Here is a 25697-nt window from a genome sequence, read left to right as displayed (position 1 = left end):
GTCATGTATGTACACAGTGACTGCACCAGCAGCAGAATAGTGAGTGCAGCTCTGGAGTATAATACAGGATGTAACTCAGGATCAGTACAGGATAAGTAATGTCATGTATGTACACAGTGACGGCACCAGCAGCAGAATAGTGAGTGCAGCTCTGGGGTATAATACAGGATGTAACTCAGGATCAGTACAGGATAAGTAATGTCATGTATGTACACAGTGACTGCACCAGCAGCAGAATAGTGAGTGCAGCTCTGGAGTATAATACAGGATGTAACTCAGGATCAGTACAGGATAAGTAATGTCATGTATGTACACAGTGACTGCACCAGCAGCAGAATAGTGAGTGCAGCTCTGGGGTATAATACAGGATGTAACTCAGGATCAGTACAGGATAAGTAATGTCATGTATGTACACAGTGACTGCACCAGCAGCAGAATAGTGAGTGCAGCTCTGGGGTATAATACAGGATGTAACTCAGGATCAGTACAGGATAAGTAATGTCATGTATGTACATAGTGACTGCACCAGCAGCAGAATAGTGAGTGCAGCTCTGGAGTATAATACAGGATGTAACTCAGGATCAGTACAGGATAAGTAATGTCATGTATGTACACAGTGACTGCACCAGCAGCAGAATAGTGAGTGCAGCTCTGGAGTATAATACAGGATGTAACTCAGGATCAGTACAGGATAAGTAATGTCATGTATGTACACAGTGACTGCACCAGCAGCAGAATAGTGAGTGCAGCTCTGGAGTATAATACAGGATGTAACTCAGGATCAGTACAGGATAAGTAATGTCATGTATGTACACAGTGACTGCACCAGCAGCAGAATAGTGAGTGCAGCTCTGGGGTATAATACAGGATGTAACTCAGGATCAGTACAGGATAAGTAATGTCATGTATGTACACAGTGACGGCACCAGCAGCAGAATAGTGAGTGCAGCTCTGGGGTATAATACAGGATGTAACTCAGGATCAGTAAAGGATAAGTAATGTCATGTATGTACACAGTGACTGCACCAGCAGCAGAATAGTGAGTGCAGCTCTGGAGTATAATACAGGATGTAACTCAGGATCAGTACAGGATAAGTAATGTCATGTATGTACACAGTGACTGCACCAGCAGCAGAATAGTGAGTGCAGCTCTGGAGTATAATACAGGATGTAACTCAGGATCAGTACAGGATAAGTAATGTCATGTATGTACACAGTGACTGCACCAGCAGCAGAATAGTGAGTGCAGCTCTGGGGTATAATACAGGATGTAACTCAGGATCAGTACAGGATAAGTAATGTCATGTATGTACACAGTGACTGCACCAGCAGCAGAATAGTGAGTGTAGCTCTGGAGTATAATACAGGATGTAACTCAGGATCAGTACAGGATAAGTAATGTCATGTATGTACACAGTGACGGCACCAGCAGCAGAATAGTGAGTGCAGCTCTGGGATATAATACAGGATGTAACTCAGGATCAGTACAGGATAAGTAATGTCATGTATGTACACAGTGACTGCACCAGCAGCAGAATAGTGAGTGCAGCTCTGGGGTATAATACAGGATGTAACTCAGGATCAGTACAGGATAAGTAATGTCATGTATGTACACAGTGACTGCACCAGCAGCAGAATAGTGAGTGCAGCTCTGGGGTATAATACAGGATGAAACTCAGGATCAGTACAGGATAAGTAATGTCATGTATGTACACAGTGACTGCACCAGCAGCAGAATAGTGAGTGCAGCTCTGGGATATAATACATGAGATTAATAATATTAGGTGACATCTTGTTACTGTTTGTTCTATTTGTTGTTCCGGCTCCATATGACACTTCGCTCTCTCCTATCCCATTATATGTAACATTCGGCAGATGTTTATGATTCCCGTATTGCGGTCTCGCTCTCCTCCGCGCCGCTGTTAGTTTCGGGCCGCTCTCCTCTGTACAACCTCTAGTTTCGGGGCCGCTGTAGACTCGTGATTTCGGCCCCTGAGACGACTTGACATTTTCTTTGAAGGTTACAAGAAATCGGAGAGTGTAATCAATATGACAAGGTAATTAGTGTCGCCTCTCCTGTAGTCGTCTCCGGGGGGCGCCGTCCCGGCTGATGAGCGCTGGGAGACGTGAGTTATGGGGGGAAACATATTTACCTGCGCCGTTATGCGCTCGCCGGCTGCGATTCCTTCTGGAAACAAAGACTTTTAAAGGAGTTTCCATCCATTATAAGTCAGACGCTGATGATCCTGCGCGGGCGCTAAGTAAAGATCATCACATTACTTTCCATAAAACTGCAAAAACACTCGCCGGATATTATTAACCAAAGCAAATACTTCATAAGAGCCGGAAGGAGGCAGCGGGAGACTCATCCGCTTTTAGGGGACTGGGATATTGATGTCCTTGGAGATCAATATCGGACCAGCAGGGGTCCAGAACCTCCTATACAGAACAACCGTAACATTGAGATGAATGTTGCTGTTTCTTCACAGTGCACAGCGCCGCACATTGCATAGTGGCCAGTATTGGTATTGCAGCCCAGTCCCATTCACACTGAGAGTCACACAGCTGGTCTGTATGAAGCCACAGGTCTGGGGAGAAGAAAGTGGCCCCCAGTAGGTGCTCTGCAGTAGTGCAGGGTCCTGGACCCCCGGCAATCTAATATTGACCCCTGTAATGGTGGTTTCCAATGTTGTATTAATAATCACATGATGGGAAATTATCTGATCAGTATGGATCTCACCATTGGGACCCCCACTGATCAGAAGAATGGGGTCCAGCAGAGCGGAAGGAACAACCGAGCAGGGCGCCATATATTGAATAGTGGCCAGTCTTGGTATTGCAGCTCGGCCTCATTGAGTTGCATGACTTTGCCAGATCATCAATAAAGGGGGGAGTGTGACCTATGTTTTTGCTATTGGAGGTGGACATGTGGATTCATCTGCAGATTATACAAGGGAAACACAACTTTTGGGGACTTATTCTTTAAATTGGATGTTCACTTTATGCTAATAAGTTATAATAGGGAGTTTCTCACTTTGGAGATTACAGGATCACAGAATACGGAGTTAGTGTCTGATCGCTGGTGGTCCTAGTCTTCGGACCCCCGAGCTAACACAAGTAAAGATGAGCGGACCTGATGTTCATACTGCAATCTACAATCCAGCAAATTTACACTTGTAGTAACGCGTCTTGGCTATGATTGACAGGGGGCAGTTATCCGGCAATGTGTCCGGGTCGCGGGGCCAATCCCAAAGACAAACATCGGGGCGGCACCATCTCTATTACTCAATTACTGGAGCAGATGCCTCTCCTGGTGTCCCATGTTCGACCACCAGTCACCCGGGCACTAACATGGGGCACTTGGGGCGCTATTTTACCCAGTCTAGACCCTGTGACCTAATTATATTCTAGATTTTGTTACTCTGTATACTTGGTGAGTAAAAAATGTATCATTCTGTAGTCCAGGCTGCACTGATCACTCAGGAGAGTCTAATTGTAACATTGTAACAAATCCTCAGCTTTAAGAAGTAAGATCATTACAGATGTGTTTAATGTGTAAGCAGAGGTTTTCATTCACTGACAGCAAGCAGAAGCATTGTGCATTATGGAAATTTGTGTTATCGTTATTGGTTTTGCATGTTCAGTGTCCTTACTATGTCGGTGGGAATGTCCTGAATTCAGGGCTCCTGTATCGTGACATTTTCATACTTTGTCCTGTGATACATCTGCTTCCAGTCCGTTGTGGTACATGTGGCGCGTACGGAAGGTTTCGGTATTTTTCTTTTGCTTGCTCAGCTCTATTTTTAGATTCCTGGGGATTTCCAAGAAACCTGTTGTTTTCTCCCTAAGAGTCTGACAAGGTCGTCTATGAATAATTCCATAACAAGCAGCGCTATTCCCCTTTCACCTAGAAATGATCCCTCCGTAGCGAGCACTACGGTCACGGCGCGCTGTGTCACAGCTGGATCCAGGCTGTTTGTTTTGGCGTAACACAAAGTCATCTAATGGATAAAGCAGCAGAGTTGTGTGTGACGGAGAGAGATATTCAAGGGATGGCATAAGGGTCCGGGGCGCAGAGGCGGCGAGGGGGTGCGGGGCGCAGAGGCGGCGAGGGGGTGCGGGGCGCAGAGTCGGCGAGAGGGGTGCGGGGCGCAGAGTCGGCGAGAGGGGTGCGGGGCGCAGAGTCGGCGAGAGGGGTGCGGGGCGCAGAGTCGGCGAGAGGGGTGCGGGGCGCAGATTCGGCGAGAGGGGTGCGGGGCGCAGATTCGGCGAGAGGGGTGCGGGGCGCAGATTCGGCGAGAGGGGTGCGGGGCGCAGAGTCGGCGAGAGGGGTGCGGGGCGCAGAGTCGGCGAGAGGGGTGCGGGGCGCAGAGTCGGCGAGAGGGGTGCGGGGCGCAGAGTCGGCGAGAGGGGTGCGGGGCGCAGAGTCGGCGAGAGGGGTTCCGGGCTTAGAGTCGGCGAGAGGGGGGGCCTCCGGGCTTAGAGCCGGCGAGAGGGGGGGCCTCCGGGCTTAGAGCCGACGAGAGGGAGGGCTCCGGCCTTAGAGCCGGCGAGAGGGGGGGCTCCGGGCTTAGAGTCGGCGAGAGGGGGGGCTCCGGGCTTAGAGTCGGCGAGAGGGGGGGCTCCGGGCTTAGAGTCGGCGAGAGGGGGGGCTCCGGGCTTAGAGTCGGCGAGAGGGGGCTCCGGGCTTAGAGTCGGCGAGAGGGGAGGCTCCGGGCTTAGAGTCGGCGAGAGGGGGGGCTCCGGGCTTAGAGTCGGCGAGAGGGGAGGCTCCGGGCTTAGAGTCGGCGAGAGGGGAGGCTCCGGGCTTAGAGCCGGCAGGAGGGGGGGGGGGTTCCATGGAGAAGAGGCAACGGGAGGATTTTGAGAGTAGAGTCAGTTGGAGCAATGAGCTGCAATGTAGGTGGATAGAGGCGTCGGGGAGGTGAGCTGGGAAGAGGCGTCGGGGAGGCGAGCTGGGAAGAGGCGTCGGGGAGGCGAGCTAGGAAGAGGCGTCGGGGAGGCGAGCTGGGAAGAGGCGTCGGGGAGGCGAGCTAGGAAGAGGCGTCGGGGAGGCGAGCTGGGAAGAGGAAGGACTGAGATGCAGAATTATTAGATGGAAATGTTTCTTGCCTTCATCTTTATTATCACAAAACATATTAAAAAATCTCACAAAGAATGTAATAATAATGTTACAATATAAGATAAAAAAAGAAGCCGGATGAAGATGTGAGTGTCCGGTGTGTACAGAAGCTGCGGCTCTTATAATACAGTACAGGAGTCAATATGACCCAGTGATCGCGCGGCTCGTGGCTGCGCTGGACTCTACTTATAAATACAGGGGACGGACAGGACTCCTTCACTACCCTAAGGACCTTTTAAATATTTCCAACTACTGAACGTACGCCGCGTCCCACATCAAGGACAGAATGTGACCTGGACCAATTCTACCCCAGTACCGGTGAATCAGGAGTCTGGAACCACCCAAATTCCTTCAAGACATCGGATGTAGTGACTGATCCCCACATGAGGCCGGTAACCATCCTAAATATAGCTTACATACATACATATATATAAAAAGGGGTCAGGCTCTAGAATATTTTCTATATTTGGGGTCTACTTCACATGAACATTGTGTCCTATGTTTTCATACTCAGACCTCAGATAATGCCAGGTAGCCGCTACCAGAGTTAGTTTTGCTTAGGTTTGGTTTGTGCGTTAGTTTATACAGTAAAAAAATTATTTAGTTTTTTCCCCTTCTTCAGGATCAACATGATGAGAAGATATTAGATTAGACTTGGAGGACTATGTAAGCGTTGAGTCGCTTTCCCACTACCATAATCATAGTCCTCCTTATCGGAGTGGGAGGTTTCCATGGATGTGGTTGTTCCATGGCTTAAGATTCATAATGATGGGTCTAGGTTTTCATTGGATCAGCCATGTTTGATGTTGTTATGCCCCAACTTTGTGGAATCAGATGAACTCAGCAGTCCTTGGTGGGATGTCGGTCACTTGGTATGGTCCTGGGTGGTCTGCTCCTCTTGGCCAAATTGTCTCTCATGCAAACCATCCCAAACCCTTCCCACTAGTCAAAGTTCTCCAGCTCCGTGCGGTAGAGCATCATCTTGGTGGACCTCAGAGAGTACATTTTGCCTTTCTCTGGTTTCCAGGACAGGCCTTGTCCTCTGCGTCTCTCTGCTTTTACCCTCGATCTGTACCTTCCGTTCAGGTTGGTTCCTCCGCACGAGGATTTCCACCAACCACCTGCAAGAAACAACATATGGTTAACTTTCAGAAGGACCATGGCCTAAAGCTCACAAATCACTACTGCTCCACCATCATTGGAGTCTAAATTGTGCGTATGATATAGCTGGACAAGGATATTCTGTAGAGGATTTGTGCTGGAACTTCTCCATTGGATTCATGAAGAAGATCCACCGTGACCTCCAACTATGGTTACATTGTGGATTGGATGGATTTAGTCTTTCAAACAAAAAAGTTGGCATTACATCTGCAGTAAATAATGTCAAAATCCATGTTTTAACATAACCGCCCCCCCCCCCCCTCCCAACAAGGGAAGAATATGGGGGACAAACTTGAAGACCCAAAGAGAAGACCTTCTCAAGAGACAAGATCCTGAGTTGTGTAAACCCCCTAAAAACACATTGGGCAGAGAGATGAAGGAGCCAGCATTAGTTTTGGCCATGGATGAGAGTCTTGGACCTGGGTCTATCTGTTCAGAGGTTCTGGGATCCATTTTTGCTGGAGGCTTATCTCCTTGTGTTAATTAGGGATCTAAGTATCGGACTTGTTAAAATCCAACACATCCATCTCATTGGACATTTGGTGATATGGCCACCAAAGAGGACCTGAAAGATCCAACTCCTTGGAAGCTTCTCTAGATGTTTCTCCAGCACAGTTGGAAGTTCTTCTTTAGTTCTTTCTGTTTTCGAGTAGTCTGTCTACTATCAGATGGGCTGCCCTGCTACAAGCCAAGACCCCCCCACCTGACGATAGAGATACTAATTATAATATAGGATCGGATACACCGGGACAGCGAGGGCTCGAGAGGAAATTCCAACTGCAACAGAAGCTTTTAAAAGGAGGCAAAAATTAGGCAAAAGATCTTGTGTCAGGTCGTCCTGCGATTACCTGATGATGTTTCGGCAGGACACTTGAGATGTTGGGAGTGGTGGTCGCTGGTGGAGAAGGGCAGGGGTGTGTATTCGGGCAGAGCGCTGGGGATGTTCCCCAGGAGATGGGACAGCTGCAGGGTGTAACTTGTGTCCTGATTTCCCAGGGTGAATAAGTATTCCACGTAGCGGTGGTTGTTCTTCCAGTCCTGCAGCTCGATGTGCAGGATGTAGTCCGCCTGCTGCGACAGGGAGAAGATCTTCTTCAGGCCGAGCCAGAATTCACCTGCAGAATAAGAGGAAACTATAAATCCCTTGGAGAATCTTAAAGGGATACTCTAAGCCCAGTGTTTGCTTGATCCCTTTATCTCCTGACGCTCGTGCCGCGGTAGTCGCCCCCTCCCCCCTCTGGTGTGTTGTGACCCAGCTTGGCGGGTGTGGTGCCAGCGAGTACAGTCCAGTTGCATAAGTTGGTTTTGGGGCTGAGTGCGGTGATTTATTAACCAGTGTAAACAAAGGCGTTGTAGTCTGAGCGGGCAGCGGCCCCTGTGATTGGCGCTCTGCCGCTTGGACCATGGCTTTGTCAGCTTTTGGCCTCTTTAGGTAAATATGTGATTTTTTTGTCGGAGCAGATGGAGCGTCTGCCCTGAATCTGTGATGCAACGTGGAGCGCCGCGCGGGTCATCCGTACAGTAATAGGAAATCATATGGAGCCACTCTGGGGGTTGCATCACATTGGGGGCTCGTTACAAGGACTCGGCTTTATACACCGGATATTGGGATCCGGAGGAGGAGGCTGAAGGAGGATACCCCAAAGGGGCCAGTCTGATATTACAACTCTTTCCTGGGTTATCTGTTCCTGGGAAAGCTGGGTGATTAGAAATATGGCTACCTTCACTGTCAGCAGGTGTGACCATCAGACTGCAGCCCATAAGACCTTTGTGTAAATTGTTAGTAGCAGCAGGACTGTGATATATGGATTTATATTCCAGGATTATTGTTTCTCCAAGTGCACTGTGGATGTGTCCTCACACTGCTGTGCTCTTGGCTCTCTGCAATCAACTTCTCACCAGCCTCTCCACTCTGCTGTGAATGAATGCTTTTACTCAGGGCTGTAGAGCAGTTCAGCGCACAGAGCACAGCAGTGTGATTGTACAATCCCGAAATATAAATCCATATTTTACAGTCCTGTTTCTCCCAGCAACATACATAAAAGTAGGATTACATATCTCAACAGGGGCAATACTAACACTGGCTGCAGAGAGCACAGCAGTGTGAGGACACATCCCCAGTGCACTTTGAGATGCCAAAATAATGGACTATAAATCCATATTTCACAGTCCTGCTGCTACTAAAAACATGTACACAAAAGTATGCTTGCACACCTTAACAGGGACAATGCTTAACAGTGACTGAGAGCACAGAGCACAGCAGTGTGAGGACATGCCCCTGTGCACTTGGAAAAGCTACAATCCTGTAATAGAAATAAGACTTTGACCTCGGTGTTAAGGACTTATCTTGGAGGGATTTTCAGGGGATATGACATTACAAAGTGAACTTACCCCGGAGGTCACCGAAGCCTTTGGTATAATCCTCCCACGTCTGGTTAAACTCCACAGATCCATCTGTTCTCCTCTGGATAAGTGTCCACGCCGCGTCTTAAAGGGATAAAGATGCAGAATTAGGACCAATGTCGGTATCTGAACCAGTTCATAGTCAGGTGGTGCTCAGTGCACTGCAGCACAGGAAGTCTCCATGCACCCTGCAGCGCCCCTACAGGGGAACTTAAGTATTACACCGTCCTGGACCTCCCAATGTATTTTTCCGATTTTTAATCTGTGTAATATTACCTGGTGTGAATTCGCAGTAGACACTGAAGGGGGCGCTGTTATTGGGTCTGATGGTGTAGAGGCCGCTCAGACGCTCGCCCTGGTTATACACGTCACTGCAGTCCCGAGGGAGATCTGAAACAGTCAGCAGGTAGGTCATCAAAATGAACATCATCCGTATCCATCACATAATCTGGTTATAATCCAGAGCTACTGACTCAATATCCAATCCGGCCCCAGTGCCGCTCAGCACTATAGAATGTTCCGCAAAGTTGCTACTTTTTGCGACATTTGCGGCCACTTTGTATGCAGCCTGCAGTGTAAAGCAGGGAGGTCACCACGTCCGGGGTCGTGTGTGTATATACAGATATTCTCTACACTGCAGGCTGCATCCAAAGAACCGGAAATAGAGCAGATACAAACTAGGATTATTTTACAAACTTTTATAGAACTTTATTGATAAAGTAATTTTTGATAAATTAACACTAAGCCCAGGGGACACTACACGGAATAAACATTGGGGAATTCTCAAATCCTTCCAGATATCTGTGCAATTTATTAGGTGACCCTATGAAATCCTTACCATTGGGATCGTCTGTGGAGTTGCTTGAGTTGTCTTGGAATGGGTCATAAAGCTTAAGGCTTCCAGACTTCTTAATGTCCGTGACGCTGGTGTTACCGATCTGGAAGAGAAGGGTTCCCTGTAAATATGGCTACTTTTTTTCTTGAAATAGCGCCACCCCTAGTCTGCAGGTTGTGTCTGGTATTGCAGCTCTCTTTTGGCGTGAATGCAGCTGAGCCGCAGTACCATGTGCTGCCTGTAGACCGAGGTGGTGCTGTTCGCTCTATTACTAGTCTTCCATGGAAGTGATGGGTCCTCACCTTGTCTTCCAGGTCCTTTATTTGGCCGTTTTGCCAGTCAAGTTGCACGTTCTGGTCAGCGACTACTTTCAGAAGACGTTTTATGTTCATGTCTTGCTGCTCCACGTATTGCTGAAAATACACATTTTTTTAATATATCACACTATAGTCATTTTGTGTGTAATGCAGATTTACAGGTAGATTTTCCCATCTTGTTGGCTCTTGCTAACAATAGTCTGTAGCTAAGGAGTAATAAACAGAAGCTATACTTAAAGGGGTCTTCCAGTTTCTACATATGTGATGACCTAGAGCCCACCGTTTGGAAAGAAGGGAGCTGGAAGCACAGTGCCTCTCTCTGTGCTGTGGTCAAGCTGTGTTACTGCAGCTCAGCAGCAGTTACCTGGACCGGCCACTACACGCACAAAGGTGCTGTTCTAATTACCCTGGTGCCGGATTCAGCTGATTGTTGGAGGCCCCAAGTGTCAGATCCCGATAGTCTAATATTCATTATAAGCCCCTTTAATTCTATAATACAACTTCCTTTCCCGCTTGCTGTCAGTGAATGTGACCACTCTTATTATATTCAGAGACAAAAACCCTTTATACATCTAGTCCTGGTCTTAGCTGAGGGTTTGATACAATTGTATCCAGTGCAGCCTGGACTCCAGACTGATACATAGTAGCAATCGGGATGGAACAGATTAGGGTGTAGCTTGCATGTCACATTAAATGGGCTTGTATGGCTGATAACAGAGGGCACTAGCTACATGTGGGCACAGCAGATCATGTGCAGTGATCATCCATCCAGACTGCCGGATAACATCCCTGGAATCTACAAGTCTGGGCACAACGTGAACCTCTTGGCTTGTGACCAGGTATTTACAAAAGCCTGAAAGTCGCCCACCTTGACCCCCTAGAGGGGACCCCCAGCCCCCTTTATGTGCTCCTTATATACATAGGGAAGAACCTTATATACATAAGTGAATTCCATTCGATCTGTATCCGGGAAAGCTGGGTTCAATCAGTAAAGCCACTATTAAAGCTCCCTTTGTGTTGTCACCCAGCTTTCCCAGTCTCCTGTATGACACCTCTGCCTTGTGAAGCAGCTGTAGAACCCGGCAGATTCTACTATTCCGGGTCGCGTGTAGCGAGCTGGATCGATCTGTTTACATCACGTGAAAAATTGCAGCCGTCGCCATCCACAGATTGTGTTTACATCCATCGAGATCAATGCGCTTAAAGGGCAATTCCAAATCTCTGCTGCATATTTTACAGAGCGGAATGACCTATATACTCTGCAGATATTGGAAACAGTGAAATGGACAGGACCTGTCAGCAGGCGTGACAGCAGACATAAAGACTACAGGCAGATTGTACAATTCCTAAATAAATCAGACCTTTGTGTATGCTGTTAGTAGCAGCAGGACTGTGACATGGATTTAAATTTCAGGATTGTAGCTTCTCCAACTGCATTGGGGGCGTGTCCTCACACTGCTGTGCTCTGTGCTCTCTGCAGCTAGTGTCATGTATTGTCCGTGGAGAGATATGTAATCATACCTCTGTGTATCTAGTATAGTAGCAGCAGGGCTGTGAAATATGGATTTATGTCCCTACTACAAACCTGTTGCTACTTACAACATACACAAAGGTAGGGTTCCTCACTTCTGTAGGAACAATATCTAACACTGGCTGCAGAGAGTACAGAGCACAGCAGTGTGAGGACATGTCCCCGTTGTACTTGGAAAAGCTACAATCCTGGAATATAAATCCATATATCACAGTCCTGCTGCTACTAACAATATACACAAAGGTCTGATTACACATCTCTCAGGGACAATACATAACACTGGCTACAGCAAGCACAGAGCACAGAAGTGTCGGGACATGACCCCAGTGCACTTGGGGAAGCTACAGTCCTGGAGTATAAATGCATATTTCACAGTTCTGCTGCTACTAATGACATACACAATGGTATGATTACACATCTCTCCAGGGACAATACATAACACTGGCTGCACAGAGTACAGCAGTGAGAGGACACCCTCCAAGTGCACTTTGAGAAGCTACAATCCTGGAATATAAATCCATATATCACAGTCCTGCTGCTACTAACAACATACACAAAGGTCTGATTACACATCTCTCCAGGGACAGTACATAACACTGGCTGCAGAGAGCACAGAGCACAGCAGTGAGAGGACACCCTCCAAGTGCACTTTGAGAAGCTACAATCCTGGAATATAAATCCATATATCACAGTCCTGCTGCTACTAACAACATACACAAAGGTCTGATAACGCATCTCTCCAGGGACAGTACATAACACTGGCTGCAGTCTGAGGGTCACACCTGCTGACAGGTTCCCTTCAAGTAATTCCCTAATATAAACAGTTTTTCTTCATATAAGTGCAGTCCCTTACCTTCAGCGCAGCCACCTCTTTGTGGTCCTGGACCTCCTGATGCCCCTCAGAGATCTGATTGAGCTTGTCCTCCAGCCGGACGATCTTGCCCTGCAGCTGGACCTTATCCTGCAGGAGATTCTCTATCTGGGAGTAGATTTTACTGGACAGGTTCTTCAGCTCCTCATTGTTTTCTTGTAACTTGGAGGTCTTCTCCTTGAGCTCCTCTTCCTTCTCCCGGATTTCGTTGGTCTGTTCCGAGAGGTCGTAGAAGGACTTGTCGAAGAGGTTAAGCTTCTGGAAAATCTCATTGATCTGCCCTTTGGTCTTGTGGACAAAATCCTTCAGGCCGTGGCCAAGCTGCAGGAGTCCGTTGGCCAAGATCCGAACGTCGTCCAGCATGGCGAATCGAGATTTGGTTTCGGAGGGTATGGAGTCAAACTGGATGTCCTCGTGCTTCTCTATGGATGCTGAGAAGACCAGAGGCAGGAGGAGGAAGATGGTGAGGGGCTTCATCCTGCTGCTGGAGACCTGGTATCTACTGATGACCACCTTGTTCCTGCAGAGGACCGCTATGTAGCTTCTCAGGACCTTCCTTCTGTTCCTCAAATTTCTCTGGTCCTCAAGACTTTCTTGTCTCTCCTCAAAATCCTCTGTTTGGTCCTCAAAACCTTCTGGTTTCTCCTTGTTGCTCCTGGAGATCTTCTTGTTTGCTCCTGGAGATCTTCTTGTTTGCTCCTGGAGATCTTCTTGTTTGCTCCTGAAGATCTTCTTGTTTGCTCCAGAAGATCTTCTTGTTTGATCCAGAAGATCTTCTTGTTTGATCCAGAAGATCTTCTTGTTTGCTCCTGAAGATCTTCTTGTTTGCTCCTGAAGATCTTCTTCTTGTTTGCTCCTGGAGATCTTCTTCTTGTTTGCTCCTGGAGATCTTCTTCTTGTTTGCTCCTGGAGATCTTCTTCTTGTTTGCTCCTGGAGATCTTCTTCTTGTTTGCTCCTGGAGATCTTCTTCTTGTTTGCTCCTGGAGATCTTCTTCTTGTTTGCTCCTGGAGATCTTCTTCTTGTTTGCTCCTGGAGATCTTCTTGTTGCTCCTGGAGATCTTCTTCTTGTTTGCTCCTGGAGATCTTCTTCTTGTTTGCTCCTGGAGATCTTCTTCTTGTTTGCTCCTGGAGATCTTCTTCTTGTTTGCTCCTGGAGATCTTCTTCTTGTTTGCTCCTGGAGATCTTCTTCTTGTTTGCTCCTGGAGATCTTCTTCTTGTTTGCTCCTGGAGATCTTCTTCTTGTTTGCTCCTGGAGATCTTCTTCTTGTTTGCTCCTGGAGATCTTCTTCTTGTTTGCTCCTGGAGATCTTCTTCTTGTTTGCTCCTGGAGATCTTCTTCTTGTTTGCTCCTGGAGATCTTCTTCTTGTTTGCTCCTGGAGATCTTCTTCTTGTTTGCTCCTGGAGATCTTCTTCTTGTTTGCTCCTGGAGATCTTGTTGTTTGCTCCTGGAGATCTTCTTGTTTGCTCCTGGAGATCTTCTTGTTTGCTCCTGGAGATCTTCTTCTTGTTTGCTCCTGGAGATCTTCTTCTTGTTTGCTCCTGGAGATCTTCTTCTTGTTTGCTCCTGGAGATCTTCTTCTTGTTTGCTCCTGGAGATCTTCTTCTTGTTTGCTCCTGGAGATCTTCTTCTTGTTTGCTCCTGGAGATCTTCTTGTTTGCTCCTGGAGATCTTCTTGTTTGCTCCTGGAGATCTTCTTGTTTGCTCCTGGAGATCTTCTTGTTTGCTCCTGGAGATCTTCTTCTTGCTCCTGGAGATCTTCTTCTTGTTTGCTCCTGGAGATCTTGTTGTAGCTGTTGAGGACCAGTTGTCTTCTCCTCAGGACCTCGTGAGGACCTTGTTGTTGCTCCTGAGAGCTCCTGTGCTCGAGTGTGTGGGTCCTGCCTTCCTATAAGCTGTATATATATGACGGCAGGGATTAAGCTCAGACACCGCACTGGTTGATAATTAAACAAGACGCTTGAACTAATGTAACCTCTGCCCAACTTTTTTTTTTTTTCGGAACGTGGAGATGACACAATCCCCTGGAAGAAAAAGTAAAAAAATTACATTTTTCATTCATGTTATAACCCAAACACATAACCAGTTCTCCTCATCTTCATGATGTCTGCAGGGACAACCTGACCCTTGTACTCCCTGCACAGAAAACAAGAATCCCCCCCCCCCCCTCTTCTCTTTTCCAAGGACACTTGGAAGGAATTTGCTCTGTTCTTGGTATTGTAGCATTAGATACAGCGATTTGCTCGGATACAGTTGGTTGCACAAAGTTTACATGCAGGATTATGTATAGTGATGGCGCTGGATTAGATGTAGGTGGGATCTGCAGATTATGAGGTTCATGGATGACTCGGAATATTCTGCAAGAAGGTCGTATCCCAGATGGTGATACCCAAGTGATGGCTCATCCCCTCCCTACACCTTCATCTCCTAAACTACAGGACTGTTCACATGCAGCAGATTCTGTGCTCACAAATTCAGTTTTTAAATCAGAATGTGGTTGTTTCTGCAGAAATTAAATTGATTTCTCCTGAAGTGTTTGAAAGAATGAAACCTTGTGAGATCTATCGGTCTTCTATCTATCTCTGTCTTTTATATGTCTCCTTTATTTCCCTCTATCCCACATCTTTCTGTCTATCTCTCTCATATTTATCTATCGACTTGTAAAAAGTAGCACTATAAAGAGATATAAATTGGTGGTAAAAAGCTCTGTGGTTTGGGATGGACTCTTTGGCTTGGTGAAAGTCTATCTCCTATCTATCTATCTCCTATCTATCTCCTATCTATCTCCTATCTATCTATCTCCTATCTATCTATCTCCTATCTATCTATCTCCTATCTATCTATCTCCTATCTATCTATCTCCTATCTATCATCTATCTATCTATCTATCTATCTATCTATCTCCTATCTATCTATCTCCTATCTATCTATCTCCTATCTATCTATCTCCTATCTATCTATCTCCTATCTATCTATCTCCTATCTATCTATCTATCTATCTCCTATCTATCTATCTCCTATCTATCTATCTCCTATCTATCTATCTCCTATCTATCTATCTCCTATCTATCTATCTATCTATCTCCTATCTATCTATCTCCTATCTATCTATCTATCTATCTATCTATCTATCTCCTATCTATCTATCTATCTATCTATCTCCTATCTATCCATCTATCTATCCATCTATCCATCTATCCATCTATCCATCTATCTATCTATCTATCTATCTATCTATCTCCTATATATCTATCTATCTATCTCCTATCTATCTATCTATCTATCTATCTATCTATCTCCTATCTATCTATCTCCTATCTATCTCCTATCTATCTCCTATCTATCTATCTATCTCCTATCTATCTATCTATCTATCTATCTATCTATCTATCTATCTATCTATCTTCTATCTATCTATCTCCTATCTATCTATCTATCTATCTATCTATCTATCTATCTATCTATCTATCTATCTCCTATCTATCTATCTCCTATCTATCTCCTATCTATCTCCTATCTATCTATCTATCTATCTATCTATCTATCTCCTATCTATCTATCTCCTATCTATCCATCTATCCATCTATCCATCTATCCATCTATCTCCTATCTATCTATCCATCTATCTCCTATCTATCTATCTATCTATCTATTTCATATCTATCCATCTATCCATCTATCCATCCATCTATCCATCTATCCATCTATCCATCTATCCATCTATCCATCTATCCATCTATCCATCTATATATCTATCTATCTATCTCCTATCTATCTCCTATCTATCTATTTCATATCTATCTCATATCTATCTATAGATCATGTCCTATTTTCCCCCGTATTTCCATTCCGTACGGCCCATAGAAGTCAATAGGAATGTATAAAATACGGGCTAAATATGTGCTGCATAAGGCTGTGCACCGTATGCTGCTGTATATACATGCAGTATCCAGTACCAGTGGGAGGGGCATTCTGTCAGCCGGCCAATAGTAAGTCATGCATCATATGCCAAGCTCATCGTATTTTATACGGATTCGATGCAACTTGTTGCTATACTGTTGCAATATGTCCCGTATTTACTGCCACTATAAAGCCGTATGTGCAAAACAGAAAAGACCATACGGTCATGTGCGTGAGGCCTTAGTTTGTGTTTCATGTTCAGTACAGGCAGTCCCCAGGTTACATACAAGATAGGTTCCTTGGGTTTGTACTTAAGTTGAATTAGTATGTAAGTCGAAACTTTATATTTTTGTTGCTATACTGTTGCAATATGTCCCGTATTTACTGCCACTATAAAGCCGTATGTGCAAAACAGAAAAGACCATACGGTCATGTGCGTGAGGCCTTAGTTTGTGTTTCATGTTCAGTACAGGCAGTCCCCAGGTTACATACAAGATAGGTTCCTTGGGTTTGTACTTAAGTTGAATTAGTATGTAAGTCGAAACTTTATATTTTATAATTGTAGATCCAGACAATATCTTTTTTTTTTGGCCCCAGTGACAATTGGAGTTTCAGACACCTTACAGCTGATCAGTGCAGTCTGGGACTATAGTAACATCCAGAGAGCTTCACCAGAGGTAACAGTGGGCAGAGAGGTCACCAGAGGTCACAGGGGGCAGAGGGGTCCGTCTGTTACTAGGGGTCATCTGTAAGTTGGGTGTCCTTAAGTGGGGGACTGCCTGTATAGAGAACCTGTCAGCCTTTTCCCCATATCTCGCCATAACCTGCCCCATCCCTATCAATGTGCTGCTACAATGTTCTCCTACACGTGAGGATGGTGATGCTTACCTGGTGATGTTCTCTCCTGGTCTCGTCTGCCTGTGTGCGGTCCCCGTCTGCCTGTGTGCGGTCCCCGTCTGCCTGCGCGGTCCCCGTCTGCCTGTGTGCGGTCCCCGTCTGTCTGTGCGGTGACCCTCCTACCCCTCACATAGATTCTGGCCAGTGACGCAGCCGCCGGTTACACAATGTAGGCGACACCACAGAAGAGGAACTTTCTGCAGATTTCTTTCCCTCCTTTGAGTCACCGGCGAGAGGTGACCTAAGTATGCAAAAAAAAAAAAAAAACACAGCAAACCCCCCACTAAAATCTTATTTGAAAAAAATCACTGAACATTGTAAATTTAAGTTCTTTCATTAAAATGTTAACTGTTCATTGTCTTTCTGTGATGTCCATTCACTTCTCGCTGTTTACTTTCCCATTGAACCTTCGGCATGGAGATATTTCCGTCACATCTGGTCTCCATTACTGAATGGGTGCAGGATTTTTTTTTGTGTTTTACGCCTTCAGTGACTTTTCACCTAATTTCTATCGCTCTGGGCCCGGCTCTATGACATAGAGACAAGTCTCCAATCACAAGACCCCGGAGATGATGACTCCTCTGTTCTCTGCACACATCCCCCCTTCACAAGACTTGGCCTTAGGGGTTTTGTTCCAGGGAACCATGGGGGTTTTGTGTCTGTTGCCAGCGTCATATACAGTGGATAAGTGACCTTTGTGCACAGTTTATATCTAGATGTGTCCTGTTTAGAATTTAGCTGAACTTGTCGATATGTAATGTTCTGTGATTTTTTAATAAATTTTTAATAAAAAGAGGGGTTTTAGGAGCCTGGAAGTTACGTATGCCCCGTCCACATTAAGACTGACCCCTTGGGTCATGTATACCCCGCCTACATCAAGACTGAACCTTTGGGTCATGTATGCCCTGCCCAGTTTGAGACAGAGGTGTAGAGGATGCCCCTTGGTGATGGTAGATCCTCCTCTCCTCTAGGTGTAGAGGATGCCCCCTGTCTATGGTGATGGTATAACCTCCTCTCCTCTAGGTGTAGAGGATGCCCCCTGTCTATGGTGGTGGTAGAATCACCTCTCCTCTAGGTGTAGAGGATGCCCCCTGTCTATGGTGATGGTAGAACCACCTCTCCTCTAGGTGTAGAGGATGCCCCCTGTCTATGGTGATGGTAGGGCTGCCTCTTCTCTAGGTGTAGAGGATGCCCCCTGTCTATGGTGATGGTAGAACCTCCTCTCCTCTAGGTGTAGAGGATGCCCCCTGTCTATGGTGATGGTAGAACCTCCTCTCCTCTAGGTGTAGAGGATGCCCCCTGTCTATGGTGATGGTAGAACCACCTCTCCTCTAGGTGTAGAGGATGCCCCCTGTCTATGGTGATGGTAGGGCTGCCTCTTCTCTAGGTGTAGAGGATGCCCCCTGTCTATGGTGATGGTAGAACCTCCTCTCCTCTAGGTGTAGAGGATGCCCCCTGTCTATGGTGATGGTAGAATCACCTCTCCTCTAGGTGTAGAGGATGCTTCCTGTCTATGGTGATGGTAGAACCTCCTCTCCTCTAGGTGTAGAGGATGCCCCCTGTCTATGGTGATGGTAGAACCTCCTCTCCTCTAGGTGTAGAGGATGCCTCCTGTCTATGGTGATGGTAGAACCTCCTCCCCTCTAGGTGTAGAGGATGCCCCCTGTCTATGGTGATGGTAGAACCTCCTCTCCTCTAGGTGTAGAGGATGCCCCTGTCTATGGTGATGGTAGAACCTCCTCTCCTCTAGGTGTAGAGGATGTCCCCTGTCTATGGTGATGGTAGAACCTCCTCTCTTCTAGGTGTAGAGGATGCTCCCTGTCTATGGTGATGGTAGAACCTCCTCTCCTCTAGGTGTAGAGGACGCCCCCTGTCTATGGTGATGGTAGAACCTCCTCTCCTCTAGGTGTAGAGGATGTCCTCCGTCTATGGTGATGGTAGAACCTCCTCTCCTCTAGGTGTTGAGGATGTCCCCTGTCTATGGTGATGGTAGAACCTCCTCTCCTCTAGGTGTAGAGGATGTCCCCTGTCTATGGTGATGGTAGAACCTCCTCTCCTCTAGGTGTAGAGGATGCCCCCTGGCTATGGTGATGGTAGAACCTCCTCTCCTCTAGGTGTTGAGGATGTCCCCTGTCTATGGTGATGGTAGAACCTCCTCTCCTCTAGGTGTAGAGGATGCCCCCTGTCTATGGTGATGGTAGAACCCCCTCTCCTCTAGGTGTAGAGGATGCCCCTGTCTATGGTGATGGTAGAACCTCCTCTCCTCTAGGTGTAGAGGATGCCTCCTGTCTATGGTGATGGTAGAACCTCCTCTTCCCTAGGTGTAGAGGATGCCCCCTGTCTATGGAGATGGTAGAACCTCCTCTCCTCTAGGTGTAGAGGATGCCCCCTGTCTATGGTGATGGTAGAACCTCCTCTCCTCTAGGTGTAGAGGATGCCCCCTGTCTATGGTGATGGTAGAACCTCCTCTCCTCTAGGTGTAGAGGATGCCCCCTGTCTATGGTGATGGCAGAACCTCCTCTCCTCTAGGTGTAGAGGATGCCCCCTGTCTATGGTGATGGTAGAACCACCTCTCCTCTAGGTGTAGAGGATGCCCCTGTATATGGTGATGGTAGAACCTCCTCTCCTCTAGGTGTAGAGGGTGCCCCATGTCTATGGTGATGGTAGAACCTCCTCTCTTCTAGGTGTAGAGGATGCCCCTGTCTATGGTGATGGTAGAACCTCCTCTCCTCTAGGTGTAGAGGATGCCCCCTGTCTATGGTGATGGTAGAACCTCCTCTCCTCTAGGTGTTGAGGATGTCCCCTGTCTATGGTGATGGTAGAACCTCCTCTCCTCTAGGTGTAGAGGATGCCCCCTGTCTATGGTGATGGTAGAACCTCCTCTCCTCTAGGTGTAGAGGATGCCCCCTGGCTATGGTGATGGTAGAACCTCCTCTCCTCTAGGTGTTGAGGATGTCCCCTGTCTATGGTGATGGTAGAACCTCCTCTCCTCTAGGTGTAGAGGATGCCCCCTGTCTATGGTAATGGCAGAACCTCCTCTCCTCTAGGTGTAGAGGATGCCCCCTGTCTATGGTGATGGTAGAACCACCTCTCCTCTAGGTGTAGAGGATGCCCCTGTATATGGTGATGGTAGAACCTCCTCTCCTCTAGGTGTAGAGGGTGCCCCATGTCTATGGTGATGGTAGAACCTCCTCTCCTCTAGGTGTAGAGGATGCCCCCTGTCTATGGTGATGGTAGAACCTCCTCTCTTCTAGGTGTAGAGGATGCCCCTGTCTATAGTGATGGTAGAACCTCCTCTCCTCTAGGTGTAGAGGATGCCCCTGTCTATGGTGATGGTAGAACCTCCTCTCCTCTAGGTGTTGAGGATGTCCCCTGTCTATGGTGATGGTAGAACCTCCTCTCCTCTAGGTGTAGAGGATGCCCCCTGTCTTTGGTGATGGTAGAACCTCCTCTCCTCTAGGTGTAGAGGATGCCCCCTGTCTATGGTGATGGTAGAACCTCCTCTCCTCTAGGTGTAGAGGATGCCCCCTGTCTATGGTGATGGTAGAACCTCCTCTCCTCTAGGTGTAGAGGATGTCCCCTGTCTATGGTGATGGTAGAACCTCATCTCCTCTAGGTGTTGAGGATGCCCCCTGTCTATGGTGATGGTAGAACCTCCTCTCCTCTAGGTGTAGAGGATGCCCCCTGTCTATGGTGATGGTAGAACCTCCTCTCCTCTAGGTGTAGAGGATGCCCCCTGTCTATGGTGATGGTAGAACCTCCTCTCCTCTAGGTGTAGAGGATGCCCCCTGTCTATGGTGATGGTAGAACCTCCTCTCCTCTAGGTGTAGAGGATGTCCCCTGTCTATGGTGATGGTAGACCTCCTCTCCTCTAGGTGTAGAGGATGCCCCCTGTCTATGGTGATGGTAGAACCTCCTCTCCTCTAGGTGTAGAGGATGCCCCCTGTCTATGGTGATGGTATAACCTCCTCTCCTCTAGGTGTAGAGGATGCCCCCTGTCTATGGTGATGGTAGAACCACCTCTCCTCTAGGTGTAGAGGATGCCCCCTGTCTATGGTGATGGTAGAACCTCCTCTCCTCTAGGTGTAGAGGATGCCCCCTGTCTATGGTGATGGTAGAACCTCCTCTCCTCTAGGTGTAGAGGATGCCCCCTGTCTATGGTGATGGTATAACCTCCTCTCCTCTAGGTGTAGAGGATGCCCCCTGTCTATGGTGATGGTAGAACCACCTCTCCTCTAGGCGTAGAGGATGCCCCCTGTCTATGGTGATGGTAGAACCTCCTCTCCTCTAGGCGTAGAGGATGCCCCCTGTCTATGGTAATGGTAGAACCTCCTCTCCTCTAGGTGTAGAGGATGCCCCCTGTCTATGGTGATGGTAGAACCACCTCTCCTCTAGGTGTAGAGGATGCTCCCTGTCTATGGTGATGGTAGAACCTCCTCTCCTCTAGGTGTAGAGGACGCCCCCTGTCTATGGTGATGGTAGAACCTCCTCTCCTCTAGGTGTAGAGGATGCCCCCTATCTATGGTGATGGTAGAACCTCCTCTCCTCTAGGTGTAGAGGATGCCTCCTGTCTATGGTGATGGTAGAATCACCTCTCCTCTAGGTGTAGAGGATGCCCCCTGTCTATGGTGATGGTAGAATCACCTCTCCTCTAGATGTAGAGGATGCCTCCTGTCTATGGTGATGGTAGAACCTCCTCTCCTCTAGGTGTAGAGGATGCCCCCTGTCTATGGTGATGGTAGAACCTCCTCTCTTCTAGGTGTAGAGGATGCCCCCTGTCTATGGTAATGGTAGAACCTCCTCTCCTCTAGGTGTAGAGGATGCCCCCTGTCTATGGTGATGGTAGAACCTCCTCTCCTATAGGTGTAGAGGATGCCCCCTGTCTATGGCGCTGGCAGAACCTTTCACCATCGGTGGGTTTCGCTATCGCTGAGGCTTCGGTTTTTGAGGTCTTCCTGTGTCATGTTGCAGGACGATGTCACGCAGCAGATGAATGTGTCTTCCTGGAATCCTCCAGCTGTATACATTGTTATATACAGTGCTGGTATGAGATATGTAGACCCCATTAACAGGGGGTCCACACGCAGACTATTGCCCCTGTAGGTGTATGTCCTACTTCGCTTGGCAGTCAGTGGCTATTTACATCCTAACATTCCCCCCCCCCCTTTAGATCACTTTATTTCCTGCACTAGACAACCTCCTAAAAACTCGCGGAACATCCAGGAAATTACAATTTTTATGCAAAATTTCATAAGCACCGCCCACTTTTTGAGAGAAAAGTCAAGATTGGAGTGTATCCAGGTTCCAATGACCTGCAGCGATCAGATCAAATCTGTCTGGACATCTGCTTGTAATTGTTCCATTTCCCTGCAGCGCCACCACAGGGGAAATGGAGTATTGCAGTTTATAAAAATGAAAAGAAGAGGCTGCGTGGATCTGCTGGGTCCTCCAGAGACGAGTGATGTTTCTGTTTGTACATACAATACAAGGCTAGGATTTCTTTACTGCTTCATAACACAAATGCAGCGTAGATTTCCTTTAATAAAAATCCTGCAACTTTGGTCCCTACTTTATGTTCTAGTTTTTCTCCATTATCAAGATCTCTGCTTGCTTTTAGCTCCTGCGAGTATTTGAGCGAGTACTTGTTTGTTAGGACTCATTCAGACGTATCTGTTGCGATTTTGTTGTGGACATGATATCCGTGTGCCGTCCATATTGTATTGTAAAACTTTTAAATTTTTTTTATGTTTATTTTTCTGGATGGAAACAAAGTGTTTCTGTTCAATGACATCACGCAGAGATCCTGGAAATAATGGAAACTTTAAATGCACAGTCTATTATGTAAAAATGGAAAACCCCTTTAAAAACTACATCTGGTTAATAGCTCGGCCTCGTCTTCTTCCCGATTTGCTGATTAGAAATTTTTTTAATCCATTTTAGACACACGGCGCCACCTGCAGGAGGCTACAGGATTTCTAAAGATATTTACAAGAATAAAGCTTTCCATCCATAGCTTTTGCTGTTTCTCTGAGATCTGTCATCCATAGAAATCAGCTATTCTGTGCACTAGGGGAGGGGCCATACTAACCGGTGCACTGGGGGCGGGCCCATAGTTACTGGGGGCAGGGCCATGGTTATCAGCACACTAGAGACAGGCCATACTTACCAGTGCACTGGGGCGGGCCTATAGTTACTGGGGGCAGGGCCATGGTTACTAGCACACTAGGGGTGGGGACATACTTACCAGTGCACTGGGGCAGGCCTATAGTTACTGGGGGCAGGGCCATGGTTATCAGCACACTAGGGGTGGGGACATACTTACCGGTGCACTGGGGCGGGCCTATAGTTACTGGGGGCAGGGCCATGGTTACTAGAACTCTAGGGGTGGGGACATACTTACCAGGGCACTGGGGCGGGCCTATAGTTACTGGGGGCAGGGCCATGGTTACCAGCACACTAGGGGTGGGGACATACTTACCGGAGCACTGTGGGCGGGTCCATAGTTACTGGGGCAGGGCTATGATAACCAGCACACTAGGGGCGGGGCCATACTTACCGGAGCACTGGGGGCAGGTCCATAGTTACTGGGGGCAGGGCCATGGTTACCAGCACACTAGGGGCGGGGCCATACTTACCGGAGCACTGTGGGCGAGTCTATAGTTACTGGGGGCAGGGCCATAATAACCAGCACACTGGGGGCGGGGCCATACTTACCGGAGCACTGTGGGCGGGTCCATAGTTACTGGGGGCAGGGCTATGATAACCAGCACACTAGGGGCTGGGCCATACTTACCGGAGCACTGTGGGCGGGTCCATAGTTACTGGGGCAGGGCTATGATAACCAGCACACTAGGGGGCCGGTCCATACTTACCCGTGCACCAGTTTTCTTCTTGTATGAAGTAGGGGTGCTGTGCAGCATAGAACACAGAAAGCAGATCTAGCTCCGCCTCTGGTGCACAAAGAAGCTAATTTGCATAGTGGTGATCATGTGACCATGTTCTTATACATTGTATTTGTGTTCCACAGGAATAGTCTCTATGTGTATCCACAAAGCCTTAATTTTGCGAATCGTCAGGGGTCAGCGAGGAACATTACCGTGAAAGTTCAGTTCATGAGCGGAGAAGACCCGAGTAACGCCCTGCCGGTAAGTGCCCGGATGTGCTATGTACCTGCCCCCTATAAGGGTGTATGGGGTCCGCAGGGCAGGGGCACCTCTATGAGCCGATAGGATCAACCACTAACGTGGCTTCCATCATCTGGGGGGGATCAGGAGACGGACCCCCAACACTTGGAAGCTCGTTAGTCATTGAAAAATCTTTTAATTTTAGGTTATATATGGAAAATCAAGTTGTCCTGAGTTTTCAAAAGAAGCTTATACAGCGGTCGTCTACCACAACAGGTGAGGACAGGTGTGCGCAGAGGGGGGTGTGAGGTGATATTTAAAAGAAAGGGGAGGGTTAACATGGATCAACTGCTGCACACATTGGTCAACACACCTTTGTGTATGTTGTTAGTAGCAGCAGAACTGTGAAATATGGATTTATATTCCAGGATTGTAGCCTCTCCAAGTGCACTGGGGGTGTGTCCTCACACTGCTGTGCTCTCTGCAGCCAGTGTTAGGTACTGACCCTGGAGAGATGTGTAATCAGCCCTTTGTGTATGTTGTTAGTAGCTGCAGGACAGTGATATATGCATTTATTATTTGTTACTTCTCCAACAGTGTGATCCCCCTCCCAGTGCACTTGGAGAAGCTACAATCCTGTTATATAAGTCCACATCACAGTCCTGCTGCTACTAATAACATATACAGTAGTATAATTACACACTTATACCTAACACTGGCTGCAGTCTGTATGGTCACACTTGCTGACAGGTTCCCTTAAGGTTCCTAAGCTTCTAATATTTGATTCCCTGATAATTGTACTACTATTTCTAGTATTGAACCTTATACTATGAATCCACTTCCTCAGGTCTCCAGACTTCCATGAAGAAATCAAGATCCGTTTGCCGGCGACACTGACCGATCATCACCATCTGTTATTCACCTTCTACCACGTCAGCTGTCAGCAGAAGCAGAACACCCCCCTGGAGACCCCCGTGGGCTACACCGTATGGACTATTCCGTGATATTACATTTGTATCTATAAGAGTTGTCATGTGGACACATTGTAACAATCAGTCTATTCTCTTACCCCAGTGGATTCCGATGCTGCAGAACGGACGCCTGAAGACCGGACAGTTCTGCCTCCCCGTGTCCTTAGAGAAACCCCCTCAGGCGTATTCAGTGCTTTCCCCGGAGGTCAGTGGCCTTTATGTGACGATAGACCTATGAGGGTGATAGGAGGACACTAGAGCTTACAATCTATGAGGAGGAGGAGGAGGACACTAGATCTTACAATCTATGAGGAGGAGGAGTCTAGAGCTTACAATCTATGAGTAGGAGGAGTCTAGAGCTTACAATCTATGAGGGGGACACTAGAGCTTACAATCTATGAGGGGGACACTAGAGCTTACGATCTATGAGGAGGAGGACACTAGAGCTTTCAATCTATTAGGATGTGGAGTCTAGATCTTTCAATCTATAAGGAGGAGGAGTCTAGAGCTTACAACCAATGAGGAGGAGTCGTCTAGAGCTTACAACCTATAAGGAGGAGGAG

The 25697-nt window shown here is 47.4% G+C and overlaps 2 protein-coding genes across 16 annotated transcripts in view; one reads left to right on the top strand and one right to left on the bottom strand.

Moving 5' to 3' along the window:
- Positions 1-25697, top strand: part of DOCK7 (dedicator of cytokinesis 7) — a 101297-nt gene that overhangs the window by 33735 nt on the left and 41865 nt on the right. For all 15 annotated transcript variants that reach the window (XM_072128964.1, XM_072128974.1, XM_072128971.1 and 12 more), the window contains exons 15-18: positions 24067-24184; positions 24369-24439; positions 25011-25149; positions 25238-25339. In XM_072128964.1, coding sequence (XP_071985065.1) covers positions 24067-24184; positions 24369-24439; positions 25011-25149; positions 25238-25339 — 430 coding nt within the window. The remainder of the gene's footprint in view (positions 1-24066; positions 24185-24368; positions 24440-25010; positions 25150-25237; positions 25340-25697) is intronic.
- ANGPTL3 (angiopoietin like 3) lies at positions 5103-13254 on the bottom strand. The gene is made up of 7 exons (XM_072126942.1): positions 12223-13254; positions 9824-9934; positions 9525-9624; positions 8963-9076; positions 8675-8770; positions 7132-7398; positions 5103-6243 (listed from the first exon to the last, which is right to left on the bottom strand). The coding sequence occupies exons 1-7, from the start codon at positions 12715-12717 to the stop codon at positions 6065-6067; spliced, it is 1362 nt and encodes a 453-aa protein (XP_071983043.1). The 5' UTR covers positions 12718-13254; the 3' UTR covers positions 5103-6064.

This window comes from Engystomops pustulosus, chromosome 10 (assembly GCF_040894005.1).
Source record: "Engystomops pustulosus chromosome 10, aEngPut4.maternal, whole genome shotgun sequence".
Lineage (NCBI taxonomy): Eukaryota > Metazoa > Chordata > Amphibia > Anura > Leptodactylidae > Engystomops > Engystomops pustulosus.
Note: the sequence above shows the minus strand (reverse complement) of the source record. Positions and strands in the feature narration are given on the sequence as shown.